This window comes from Crocodylus porosus, unplaced genomic scaffold, assembly GCF_001723895.1.
Source record: "Crocodylus porosus isolate Cpor-Errol unplaced genomic scaffold, CroPor_comp1, whole genome shotgun sequence".
Classification (NCBI taxonomy): domain Eukaryota; kingdom Metazoa; phylum Chordata; order Crocodylia; family Crocodylidae; genus Crocodylus; species Crocodylus porosus.
Genome location: NW_017728943.1, coordinates 23,004,197 through 23,017,259, shown reverse-complemented (window position 1 = coordinate 23,017,259; position 13,063 = coordinate 23,004,197). Strand labels below are relative to the sequence as shown.

Below are 13,063 nucleotides of genomic sequence, written 5' to 3'. Positions count from 1 at the left end.
GTATCAACCTCTGTCACCCCTGCCACTCCCGCAGAGCAGTGCTGCCTTCTCCTCTGGGTCCAGCTTCCTTGGGACAGCTTCCCTTCACCCCTTCCTTGGGGCAGACTCACCCTGTCTAGCCCCACAGTGCAGGAAACGCCAGTCTCTCAGCTTTGGATAGATCCCATCTTCCTGCTTCAAGGCATGAAGCCTGTCCTTGCTCTGGTTGCCTCTTCCTGACCCTTCACAGTTCGTGCTGGGGCATTGCTGTCCTTTCTCCTTCCTTGAGGAGACGATGTGGTAGGAAATGTGGCTGCCTCTTGCAGCCTTGGCCCTCTACCACCTGCTCCCCACACCTTGCACTACTTGGCCCCATCTCCTTTGTTCCAGGAGGTTGCTGTGGAAACCCTGGTAGAGGCCACGGGGCTGTCTCCGGTCCTGGTGAACCATGCGCTGAAGCCCCTGACAGACAGGGATGGGATTCTGACTCAGAGCCACCCTTCTGGGGGTGAGTATGGATGGGCAGCACTGGGGGGAGACCCAAGGAGATGTGTGTTTTGCAGGGTTGGTGTGCAGCAGCCAGTTGCCATATGAGGGACTGAAGTGCCTGGTACCTGTGCAGGGTGTGTGGCCAGGCAAGAGTGTGTCTGCAGGGGGCCTGGGGCTGGGCCTGTAGCATGCATATGGAGAGCCTGGTACTGGGGCTGGACTTCCCAAGTGGGTTACAGCCTGGGGCTTGTGGGGTGGATGAAGTTGGGCTGAGGTCTCTGAGCTGAGTGGGGATGGAGGTCCAGTCCACAAGTACTGCTAACCTTGGCCTGTGCATGTCTCTGTTGCAGGGGTCCTGCAGCTGAACGAGGCAGCCCTGTTGCGGGGCTCTGGCCAGCACCTGTGGCTGCTGCCCAGGCAGACGTACCTGAACGTGAAGGAGGATGAGGGAAGCACCCTGGCAAGGAAGAGGAACATCATCTGCTGCCTCATTGTCCAGATCTTGAAGGGGGAGAAGCAGCTGCACATCGATAACCTTGTGTTCAGGGTATGGAGAAGGGGCTGCTGGGCCTGGCTGTTCTGTTTCCTGTCAGGGTCAGAAGCAACTCCTGGCTTTCTCTCCCATTGCCGTAGGTGATTGATACCTGTCAGAAGCGGGAAGTTGGGGCAACTCCAAAGTTCCTGAGCTTCTGCTGCAGCAGCACAGACGTGCTGTCATGCATCCTGCACCTGCTGAACCAGGGCTACATCCGGCGCCTGGAGGACAGGCCCCAGCTCCTGGAGTACATCTCCACAGAGCCCCTGCCAACCCCATCCCCTCATTGCCAGCCCCATGTCACCTTCCAGACCGTGGAGATCAAGAAGGTGCCAAGCGCAGCCTCTGCTGAGAAGAGACAAACCTTCTCCACATTTAGGTAGAAAAGGTACAGGGCTGTGCATATGGGCTGGGCTGGCACTGAGGCCACATGCCTGTCTGCATAGCTGTGCTGCTTGTTCTGGTGGCATGGCAATTGCTAGGTTTTGGTGCATTGGTTCTGCAGTCCTGGGCATCTGGGAGCCACAAACACCTTGGGCATGGAGCAGCAACTCGGCCTTGGCCCCAGGCACTGCCCATGGATTCTGACACGATTCCTAAGGACTCCAGATTTTTAATTTAAATAAAAGAACTGAATTATATGGTCCAGCTGTGTGTGCCAGTCTGTGCAGGAGTCCCTGCTCCTCCCCGTGGCAGAGTTGGTAACCAGTCTTAGGCCTGGCTCAAAGGAGCTTCATGCCAGCAGCAGGAGCTGTGGGGTTCAGCAGTACTCAATTAATGGATTTTTGCCTTGCCCCCTACAAGTGAAGAATGGCAACATATACAGCAAGAGTATGAGCCAGTTGGAAAGGGGGCAGCCTTGGCCACCAGCCTTGCACAGGGTCAGTGGAAGGCTTTGACACAACCTGAAACTCAGCCTGGGTTCATCAGTGCCCCTAGTATCTTGCCAAGACCCTTGGGGATGTGGGGAGCAGGCAGTCCATTGCCAGATCTCACTTTGGCTCTTGGAGCCTAAGGTGACAAGCAGTGAACTCCTGGCCATGGTCCACGTCAGTTCTGCATACTTGCTGAAGAGCCTGGGGCCCAGTACTGGTGCTGGGGGCAGAGAGCTGTTCACATAACTCCCTATCCCATGGAAGGGCCCAGCTTGCACATGCTGCTTATACTCTGAGCACGGTACCAGCATTAATTTATTAAAATGAATCCAGAAAAGCAAACATACAATAAAGTTAAAAAAAATAGAATCTTGTAAAAAAGGGGGGGGGTAACCCGCTGTCGTCCTGTCCCGCGGGCAGCACTGCCCCACAGTTTAGGTCTCTTGAGTTCAGTCAGGGACAGCCTTTGCAGCTCAGGAGACTTCAGCTCCCAGGGTTTGGCCTGGCCACACAGCCTGCTCACCTCACCCTCCAGGCCCCAGGCCCCAGCAGGAATGCTGTGATTCCCTTGGGGGAGGGATATGTTAGCTGCTGCAGGCGGTCCAAAGAAGCTGCTCTACTCTGGGAAGAGCTTTCCAACCCCCCACCAATACCAATGTGCACAAGACTTCCTTGCCCCTGGCCCTCACGTAGATGCCACACCTCTGCAGCTCTTATCCCTGGGTTGTGGCTGTAAGGTCTTACTAATCCACTGCAGTACTTGATGGTTGCCCCCAGCAGTGGGAGTGACTGGGCAGGGCGGGTGGGCCAGCAGCAGACATGGCAGTGGAAAGCTGTTACTTGAGCTTGCACTGGCTGGGCATGGTAAAGTGCTAGAGTCTTCTGCGGTCTCTGGGTAAGATGTTTCCTAAAGTGGGCGGGGGTGGGGAGGAAGTGGGGGGATGGGAGGGACACATAAGGAGCATAGTGACTGAGCCTTCATCAGCCACTTACAGGCTTGGAGAGGAGTCAAGAGTACAAGATAGTGCAAGAAGCAGCCTCCAACACTGCAAGAGAACGTGGCAGCACAGCACAACCACAAACACCACACATGCTTGACACCAGGGTAGGGGCACTGCCTGCCCACAAGGTGACATTGACTGACCCTGTCCTTGCCTTGCCTTGCCCTATGCCCTTTGTGCAGCTCCTGCTGTCTTCTACTTTGCTCAGCCCACCTGCCTCTTTCGTGCCACAGGGCTTTAGAGGAGTAGTGGGGGCCTCTTGCTGTTGTTTGCAGGGTGAGTTCTTGCCTCTCAGCCTGAGGAATGCTGCTCACTTAAAATGCCAGCTGGGGCACAAAGCTGAGTCTTGCCATCTGTCCACTGCCCCCAGCCACAACCACCCAGGAAAAGCTGATTGCAGGGGAAGAGATCCCTTGCCTAGTGTCCCTCCTGTAACCTGACTGGTGCTGCCAGCCATTTCTGCTATGGGACGAGTGTTCCTGTGGAGCACAGCTTGCATCTCTTCCCCCAGCTCCCCGCCCCAGCCCCTTGGCCTCCGTGGCTCAAAACACTCATGCAGAGGAGGCCATCTAGCCTCGGTGGCCCAGCAGGGTGGGGGGAGAGGGCAGGTTTCTTAGATAACAGGATATAGGGGCTCCTCTAACCTGCACTTGTGCACCTCGGTAGGCAGCAGGGCTCCTCTTGCCTAGGTCCTCAGTAGCACTGCAGCATTGGTCTCTGTGGCAGTTCCTAGCCCCTATCCCTACCCCAGGGCAGGGGCGCTATTACGCCCTTGTAATGGGAGGGGACAGGCTCAGATTTCTGGCTGTTACTGGAAGCTGCCTGATACCGTTTCACCTGCCACAGCATCACATTAAAAAGCCTCAAGGGTGTACATGTAGAGAGATGTGTCACCTGGAGAATGGGGAATGGGCCACACTTGCAGCCAGCCTATGCTGGCAGGAGGCAGCTCCTACGGTGCCTGGTGGGAGGGGAAGGGAAAGGAAAAGGGTTTGCTCCCCACTCTGGCCCTGCTCAGTAGAGTCCTCTTGGCTGCTGTGCCACCTCATGCACTCTTCATGTAGCCGAAGATGCCCACGGGGAGATACTTGACGTGTGTTGGCCACTGTGCTGCAAGCTGGAAAAACTTCACGTCGTTCCACTCCACGCCATCGATAGAAACTGAGAGGGAGGGTCTAGCTCAGCTGGGGCACAGACTGTGCTGTTCCCCCCATCCCTCAGCTATCTCATGGCAGGGGCTGCACGCTCACACTGAGTCAGCCTGAAGGCCCAGCACATGCACAGCAAGGGGATGCTTTCACTCAGCTGCTTCAGCTGTTGTGGCACCAAGGGCAGAGGCAGGGGCAGCGGCAGTGGCCTCCTTGCCTGGTGCCATGGCCTTGGTACCAGCTGCAGAAGAAGCTGGGTGAAAGTGCATTATGAGGCCCCCCCAACCCTTACCTCGCAGCATAGTGTTCTGGTGTTTGGCAGTGCAGATCAGACGCGTGATCCCTTCAATCACCTGGCTTTTGGGCTCTAGGTCCTTCTCTTTTGGTTTCTTACTCAGGAACATCACTGCCAAGAGAAAGCACATCCCCAGACACTGACTGGGTGAAGGCACCTGCCTTCCTGCTCTGCTCTAATCTTTCCCAGCAGCTGGGACCCAACAGAGCAATGCTACTGCCCTGGGTGGAGAAAAAGAGGTCCTGCCTCACTGCTGTGCTGGCCCTTGGCAGCTGTTACCTTTCTTGTTCTTCTCCTTGGTGACCACGGTCATGGCCATGGTGGTGGGCGGCGCCGGCTCCCCAGTGCTGGGCAGGCGGCTGACCTGCAGTGAACGGAAGTTGCTCTTCAGCGTGTTCTTCATGCCTGTCTCCCGCTTCTCTCCCTCCTTTTTCTTCTCAGGCCCTTGAGTTGTCCAGTAATCGACCTGCAGGCCCATTACCTCCACCCCAGGGCTCAGGGACCTGGTGAGGTGAAGGGGGCAGAGAGGGCAAAGACACCATGACCATGTGGCCTCACTTACACCAGCAGCTCAGGGCTTCCACTTCCTGCCCCCCCAGCGACCACACTGTTCCTCAGTGTCCCGGGTGGTATCATGCCCTGTCTGACACCCATCCCCCAGCAGCTGTTGACCCCTGCTGTGGCCCTCAGGGGCCAGCTGCTAGCCTCACCCTGGTGCCTCTATTTACTGTATTTACTCAAAGCTAAGTTGACCATGAATTTAAGATGACCCCACAATAATTAGATGCTATATATAGAAAATGTATACATTTGTTACAATTTTCAAGGTACAGAATCTAATTATTGAAAGCTTGTCCTAAATCCATCCTCCATCACTCCTACAGCAAGGAAAGCAGTGGTTGGGGGTCAGGGGGTGTCAGGTAGCACCCCTTGCCCTCTACTCCCATTTATTTCACTTGCAGCCTTCCTGTCCCCCCTGCCACCTACACCACCCCATCCCCAGATCCTCACCATCTGTGCCACCCCACTTCCCACAATCTGTACCCCTTACCCCAACTCCCCCCAGTCTCTGCCTCTACCTCTTCCCCTTCCTTACTGTGAGACGCTGCTCGGGCTCCGTACCTTGCCAGGTCACAGAGCACAGCATGAGGAAGTGTAGTCCTTGCAGGACCATGGAGAGGCACTTGCACTGCTGATTGGCCAGGCAGGGCATGGAGTTTCCCTGCACTCTCTGCCCAAGAAGGAATCCAACCTGAGCCAGACCCTGAGCTGCACCTGACAGTAAGTGGAGGGAAGGGGGTAGAGGGGCGCAGGGAACAGAAGCTGCAGAGAGAAACTGGGGGAAGGAGGATGGGAATGGCAGGAAGCTGCTGTGGGTCTGGCACAAGACCTGAGTTAGTGCCACAGAACTGGCCCCCTCCACTTTGTAAGCAAATTAAGAGGATTTTCCCCCCTCAGACTTATTGGGGGCGGGGGGGAAACACAACACCTCATCTTAGATTTGAGTAAATACATGTACAGTATCTTATGAATCCTGCAGCTGCAGGGATTCCTGCTAGCCCATGAGGCAGGGTGTGAACACTGCACAGCTGTAAGCCTATGCCTGAAGCCAGCCTGGTGAATCCACTCTGAGGGCTTGGCACCAGCCCCAGAGTGCAGCTACCCATCGCAGTGGGGAGGAGTTTTCTGGGGGAGCAGGAGAAGCATAGGAAGGTAGAGGAAACTCCTGAAGATGGGGAAGTCCTGAAGCAGAAAGGAAGGAAGGACAGCAGCTGTGGGGCCTGTTGGCATTCAGGGCCAAGGTTGGGCGCTGCTCAGTAGGATAAAGGGGGCATGGGGTTGCACCCTGCACTGAGGGAGGCATGACTTTAAGCAGAGCACACAGCCCCACTCCCCAAGGGACTGCACGCTCTGCTCTCCTTCATGTGCCATGCAGCCAGCACAGTTCTCCGACTCAAGCTGTCCCAAATGTGGGAGCAACGTGGTACTGGTGCTCACTACACAGGCAACCCTGGCTAGCCATGGTACAGCTCTCCCCTGCACCCAGGCACTGACCTGGTAGCAGGCCTACAGCAACAGCGAACTGGGGCATAGAGTGCACCCTGGAAGCAACCACAGCCTTGCGGCAAAGAGCTCTTGCTCCCCTATCTTCCTGCCCATCTGTTGTACTGCACTGCCGCCACCCCCCTCCCCTCCAGCATGACACAGCAGCGTAGGAGCTGAACACTTCTCCTTCAGCAGGGAAGCACCTTGGTCAGTTTTCTGTGATCACAGGGGCCTGGATATGGTGGCCTGGGAAGGCCATTACTATTAGGCCCCTGATTTGGTCATGGCACAGCATCATCTCCCCAGAGTCTGGCCCTCAGCACCCAGTGCAGAGCCTTACCCAGTCCCTGAGAGGCTGCTACTGACGGACGGAGAAGGCGGTGGGGTGCCAACGGCCTCCTTGCTGTATACGGTGCTTCCACCTGATGGTGTACCAGAGCTCAGGAGGGAAGTGGTGCAGATGGTGGCATCATCAGAGTCCACTAGCATGGATGAAACATAGTAGCCAGTTAAAGGACAAGGGACAGAAACAGGGGTCTGCCTGCCCACTGCTGGGGGAGGGAAGGGAGCATGGGGTGCTCTCACAGCTCCCTGGGGCAAGGAGGGGCATGGCATGTGCATGTCTCCAGGTGGCAAGGGGGCTGCTGTCTAGCACCAGCTGCTCGCTCACTAGGAATGAGGCTAAGTGCAGACCTGCAGCCCTTTCCCCAGTGCTGCCATGGCTGGCTGCAGGGTGGAATGGTGATGCCAACCCAGTACAGCACAACTGGGTGCACAGCCCCAGAGCCATGAATCACTGCACTGCAGTGAGTGGCATGTGGGGGTCTGCCAGGGCACCCCTGGGCAGCCCAAGGCTGCAGAGTTTGTGTGCTGTCAAAAGAGTTATCTACCATGCTGCCCAGGCAGTCCCAGCCTGTTTGGGTCTCTCAAGTCCATCACTCATCCCCTGAGGAGGACCTCCTGCCCCTGAGCTGAGAGCCATGGCCATCCTGGCACAGGTGCTGTGTGGGAGCCCAGGGCCATACCCAGCCTCCAAGGTGGTAGGCTGTCTCACCTGAGGCACTGAAGGACTGTTCCACAAGCCCCACCTTCACCACCTAAGGAGAGAGACACATCAGAGCCCTTCCACAGTTGGAGCCCTGCTGGCCCCATCTCCCAAATTCTGTTGTGCAGCTTTCTGCTTGCAGCTTACTACCCACCACTGCCTGCCACTGAGAACTTGGCAGGGGTGGGGTTGGACCTCCAATGGGTGCAGAGCCTTTGCCATGGCCAAAGCCTCCCCTCCCCACTCCAAACACTCACCCCCACGAATGGCACAAACTTCTGGCAGGAGTCCTCGTCCGGGCTGTGCGAGGGGAGAGATGAGGGTTAAAAGCTGTGACTTGCTGCAGGGACCAGAGGGCTCCTCTTGGCCTCTGGAGCCAGGAGGGCCATATTTGGGCATGGACACAGGCCTGTGGGGCACAGCCAGCTCCCCCCTCATTAGGCAGCTGAGGAACTATTCTGCAGGACAGCAAGGTGGGTGAGAAAAGTCCCTGTGGCCACCAGCCCAGCAGAGGAAGCAGAGCACTGGGGCTTGTGTGGCATGAAACAGAGCATGGTGAGGATGACACGTGCCACCTCAGGGCTCACAACAGTCCTGCCCTGAGCCCTGAAGGGGGCAGGCTAGACCCACCCTGCCCCTAGGCATCAGGACAGGTCCCTCTTCCCTGCACAGCACAGCCCCCCCCCACCTCCCCACAACACTGCAGCACAGGGACATACAGGATATGGGAGGAGGCAGGTGGGGCATGCAGCACTGGGCAGGGGCTGAAGAGGCAAGTCTCCCTTCCACAGGGAGAATACATGCAACCAGGGTGCTGGGGGCAGAAGGGGGCTCTGCTCTGGTCCTGGGAGGGGCCTGCTGTAGCAGCCAGGCCCGGGGGTTTTCTCCCAGACACAGAAACAGGCTGGACAGACACACAGAATGAGGCACCAATGCAGTGAGCTACACACCAGTACCTGATATAAAAATCAAAATAGAGACTTCTCTTCCTTGAATGCCAGAAACCAAGAGAAGGGAGAGATGAAAGTGCTGCTGGAACACAAGTCATTAGAGACCCCCAGCAGGAGCTGCCTAGCCCCCAGTTCTGGCCCATATGCTGAGAGACCCCTGTGCCCAGCCCCAACCAGGGCAGGACCCAATGTCCAAGTCACTGTTTCCCAGGGTGGGGTGAGGACACTATTCATACCAGTCTCTGTGCTGCTTCTGGAAAAGATACGGGGGGTGGAGGGAAGACAGGCCTGTGGCACTGCCCAGTCATCTGTTTGGGGGCTGGAGGTAGTGGGGTTCCTTTAAACAACAGCTGTGTCAGTGCCACTCCATCGTGACCAATGGCCCCTACCCTGTCCCAGCCCTAGGAACTCCCTCTGCCTCTTGCACACAGCTTTACCAATAGCCTTAAATCCTGACATACTGGCCCCCGCCATTGCTTGCCCTATGCCCCCTACCACAGCTCTCTGTATCTCACTCCTTCCCCACAGTCCCAGATATTCTAGCCTTGGGTTTCTCTGGAGACAAACAGGTGTACTGCTTTGTGGTTCTTTTCCCAACAGCCATGATGCTCAGCATCTCCTCCACCCCCCCCACAGAGATCACAATGCTCAGCAGCGTCTAGGAAGTCCAAGTCCCAGGCTGGGAGCTGGTGCCCAGGCAGCTGCAACTTCCCTGTCCCTGCCCATGTTCTGTACTGACAGGGAAAAGGTGATGGCAAAATTCTGAGATCCTCTGCAGGGAACAAAGCTGGTTCACAGCCAGTGGGCTCCCTGCCCTGCAACAGCACATGAACCTCTGGGCTGGGGACATGGGGGAGAAAGCCCAGCACAAGGGGAGGAAGAAGAGGAGGTTAATATCTTCTTGAGAGAAGAGCAGCCATTGGGCAAAATGAACTTCCCTTTTCCTTATGACCAGCCCCCTCCAGAGATGGACCCTGCTGCCAGCCTTGGCATATGTACCCAATTTTAATCAGATCTGCACACAGCCCCTGGGGTTCCTCTCACTGCTCCCTGCCATGTCTCCCACTCTTTAGGGAAGTTAATTTATCCCGGTGGCTGCTCTTCTCTCAAGAAGATTTTGCCCTCCTCTTCTTCCTCCATCACTGAAGTGAGAAGTCCCTCAAGTAGGGGAGTGCAGGTCCTGCTGTGCTGTATTCACTGCTCAAGCCTAGCAGAGAAAGAAGCCCTCTGCTCTCTGGGGGCAACACCAGTTGGCTGGGCTCCAGGGGCACAAGGGGGAAGCAGGCTGGAGCACAGCAAGGTGCAGGGGACTGCCCATTCTGGCCTGCAGCTCTCCTCTGCAATCCCTAGCCAGTGCAACAGCTGGAAGTGTCATGAGCAACCTGAGGCATTGCAATAACCTGAGGTGCATGGTCAACAACAGTAATGCATGGCATGGCAGGAGCCCTGTAATCTGTCCAGGGGGAGCCTGGCTGGACACGTGTGTGCCCCAGAACACAGGAGAGAGCTCAGGTGTTTCCTGACCTCTGTGACAACACTGGTAGAGGGGCCCAGTGCTCAGACTCAGCACTCACCTCTTCTGCTTGTAAGTCAGCATGGCCTCTGAAATGGGCAGCTGGTGAGAGAGGCTGGCCCCTGCAATGAACTGGGCAACTCGGCCTGGAATATCCACAGTGTCTAGGAAAATAAGCAGAGATGAGAGCACAGCAAGCAGTTTACTCAGCCTGTAGCCTTTGTCCACCCTAGGCACTGCCAACCTCCCTCCCCACTTTGAGCTGACACTTCCCACAGGCAGCTCCTGCCCTTCCTGCCACTTACCTGAGCTGGGGGCCTCGACTTTACTGAACAGCTCTCTCCAGGCTGTGTCCAGAAAGAGGGCATTGTACTTACTATCCACAGATGCCAGGTATTTGGCCAGGGGATGGGAGCCTGGAAGGAGAAGGAGGTGATGGTGAGAGAGCAGGAGCGGGCAGTAGCTGGAAGCAGGGCCTGTATACATACAGAGGCCCCACCTTTGCACCTGGTTTGAAGGGTTCCAGAAGGCCCTTCCCCAAATCCCTGAACAGCTCAGGCTGAGAGAGGGGATGGGGCCCTTGGAGCTGGGAGAAGGGGGTGATCCCAGTGCTGGGGCTGGCTCTTACCCAGCGGCACCAGGAGGAAGCGGAGGTAGTTGAGCCAGTCAGGGGTCTTGCTGGCCAGCTGCTCCACAAAGAAGCGTAGGACCACACTCAAGTAGCTCTGATCTCCTGCCACGACCACCTTGACTGGGGGAGGCATGTGGGAGTTACAGTTACAGCTGCCGAAGGAAGAGAAACCCCTGAGAGACTCAGAGCAAAGCCAGGGCCAGGCTTACCCCCTACTCCAATACAGGGGATGGCATACTCCACACTCAGGGGCCTGCTTCCAGATGGGCAGGTCCCTCATCCCTTCACTGACAGCTGCCCACACAGCTGTGGTCCCTGCCCACACAGCTCTCATGCACAGCCACAGCATTGCTACTCCCTGACTCCTGCATGGGCTATGGTGCAGGGTGGCTACCAAGGCACAGCTTGGAGTTCTTTGGCTTGCATGATGTCAAACTCCATGGCCAGGCAGTGGGAAGGAGCCCAGACCCTGAGCACAGCCATGGGGCTCTGCATCTCACTAGAACCTGCCTTTGTGCACTCCTAACTCAGCCATGTACATCTTCACATCCACTCATAACCCAGCTGCTTCGCCTCAAAATTACCCTGTGCAGGCCAGAAACTAGCATTTAATAGCCAGAGACCGATACGATCATCAGCAGGGTTCAGGCTTAACATCCTACCAAGCTGTGCACAAGCTGCTCACCCCAGCTCCCAACCTATATGTTAGGGACCCAGTCCTGCATCTACTCACCAGCCCCACCCACATCCTGCCTCCCGCCTGGTCACTGCACCATTTGCTTCTGCTCTAATTCCTCCAGACCCACAGCAGTGCTTCGCTGGCGGTGGGGTGGGAGTAGGGGGTGGGGCACCTGGTGCAGGTGGCATTTCAGAAGCTGACTTGTGGAGGCTGCCAGGCCTTGGCACCTCTCTGGGGTTCGGGCTGGCAGCCACACCTTGCCTACCCAGGCCAGGAGCAGAAGCTTACTCTTTTCCTGAAAAATGGATCAAGCAAATCGCAGCAAACAGGGCCAGGCCTCCACCCTACTAAGGCAGGCTCCTTCCCCAAGGCCAGGTCATCGACTCTCCCCACCACAGGTGCTAGGCCTGTCTTGGGTTCTACTCACTATCTCTGGATGCGAGCAACAATAGTGTTGAAGGCAGCCTGGACATCTGCCATGGAGCAGGTGGAGACGACGGGCTGCTTGTGTGGCTGCAGCTGCTCACTCACGTACTATCAACACAAAGCCAGAGAGAAGGCAAGAGCTAGTCATGAGCTCCTGGTATGCCATACCATGCTCTGGGTCCCCTCACTGCTGTGTTGGACAACTGGGCCCCACAGAGCCTCCCAGGGATGTGCACAAAAACTCAGCCTGGATGGGCTCAAACACGGTGCCCCTGCCAGCCCCTGCAGGATATCCTCACATAATTACCTGTCCCTCCTGTCCACAGCCCCATGCCCAGCCTAGCAATAATCATCCTGGGAACCTGACATCCTAAGCTGGTGCTGGTGCTGTGGACACCATTGACAAGGAGCCCAACCACGTGGCATAGGTCCCAGCTCTCTGGCAACCTGAGGCTGGCTTCTCTGGAGGAGGGAAGGAGTTCCTTGGATGAGTTTGCAATTTGCTCCCCTTTCATCCAAGTGAGGAGAGATGCAGCCTTTCCAGGTGCATTACTTTGTACAATGGTGAACCAAACCCTGTCTGCCCATTCACCATCTTGGGTAGGCCCTTCCAGAGCCAGGTCTTCAGTCCTGACTCACCTAAATAACTGCCTCATATGTAGGTTTTGCCACCTCTTTGACCATTCCCTTCTCTAGGTCGATGCTAAAAGGAAACTATCGCACTGTATTTCACTCTCTGGCTTCTCTTGTTTGCACAATGAGTGCTCAGGTACAACCTCCTCATTTGAATTCTTGGGCAACCCAAGGGAGATCTCATCCAGTATTTGTGCTGTGCTTACTTGGCTGGTTTGTTGCAACCAGATAAAAAATATTTGATGGAGACACAGTGGGGGAGCAGAGGTCCTCACCCACATCCTGGCCACCCCTTTCCAGATGAAGACCTGATCATTTCTTCCTGCTTGTTTTGCTGCTCTTCAGCTGGGGGTGAGGGTTGAGGAAAGCCTTGCCTGTTACCCATAATTACCTACCTTCCCAAAATACAAAAACAAATACAGTCAAATACAAAATAAATCTAAGGTCACCCTTTTGCCAGAGGTCTGGGAACCCCCTCAAAGAATTCTAGCGGATGAGAAAGGAACAGTTTTTCTTGGCAAAGACTGCTGCTGGTTCACTCATGTCCAGCTGGGAGTCTGACAGGGCAGTGCAGTGAGGCCACTGGCCTGGGCACTGCTGAGTCATCCCACGGTCCTGGCAGAGAGGTTCAGCCATGGCTACCCAATCTCCAGGCGCACCCACTGTAGGCTTCAATTAGCAGCTAGGTCACTGCTTTCTCAGGCTTTCCTGGACTTACAGCTGCACTGACCATACCATATGACTTACTCCAAGGTAAATGAACCTCTGTTCTAGTAGTAACTTTTGCAGCAATGCGATGCTGCGGCTAATAAAGCAAC

General features: G+C 56.1%; 2 protein-coding genes across 7 annotated transcripts in view; both read right to left on the bottom strand.

The window, feature by feature from the left end:
- Positions 1–13,063, bottom strand: part of PPP2R5D (protein phosphatase 2 regulatory subunit B'delta) — a 1,176,261-nt gene that overhangs the window by 742,604 nt on the left and 420,594 nt on the right. The window lies entirely within an intron of this gene.
- Positions 2,176–13,063, bottom strand: part of LOC109319431 (phosphofurin acidic cluster sorting protein 2-like) — a 34,832-nt gene continuing 23,944 nt past the window's right edge. For 3 of the 6 annotated variants that reach the window (XM_019548986.1, XM_019548987.1, XM_019548988.1), the window contains exons 14-23: positions 11,614–11,720; positions 10,505–10,659; positions 10,182–10,292; positions 9,938–10,040; positions 7,671–7,713; positions 7,423–7,465; positions 6,709–6,850; positions 4,602–4,825; positions 4,320–4,433; positions 2,176–4,040 (exon numbers count right to left, since the gene is read on the bottom strand). In XM_019548986.1, coding sequence (XP_019404531.1) covers positions 3,925–4,040; positions 4,320–4,433; positions 4,602–4,825; positions 6,709–6,850; positions 7,423–7,465; positions 7,671–7,713; positions 9,938–10,040; positions 10,182–10,292; positions 10,505–10,659; positions 11,614–11,720 — 1,158 coding nt within the window. In that variant the 3' untranslated portion in view covers positions 2,176–3,924. Of the gene's footprint in view, positions 4,041–4,129; positions 4,281–4,319; positions 4,434–4,601; positions 4,826–6,708; positions 6,851–7,422; positions 7,466–7,670; positions 7,714–8,369; positions 8,403–9,937; positions 10,353–10,504; positions 10,660–11,613; positions 11,721–13,063 lie in introns of all 6 variants that reach the window. The other 3 variants (XM_019548983.1, XM_019548985.1, XM_019548984.1) reach the window with 3 other exon arrangements.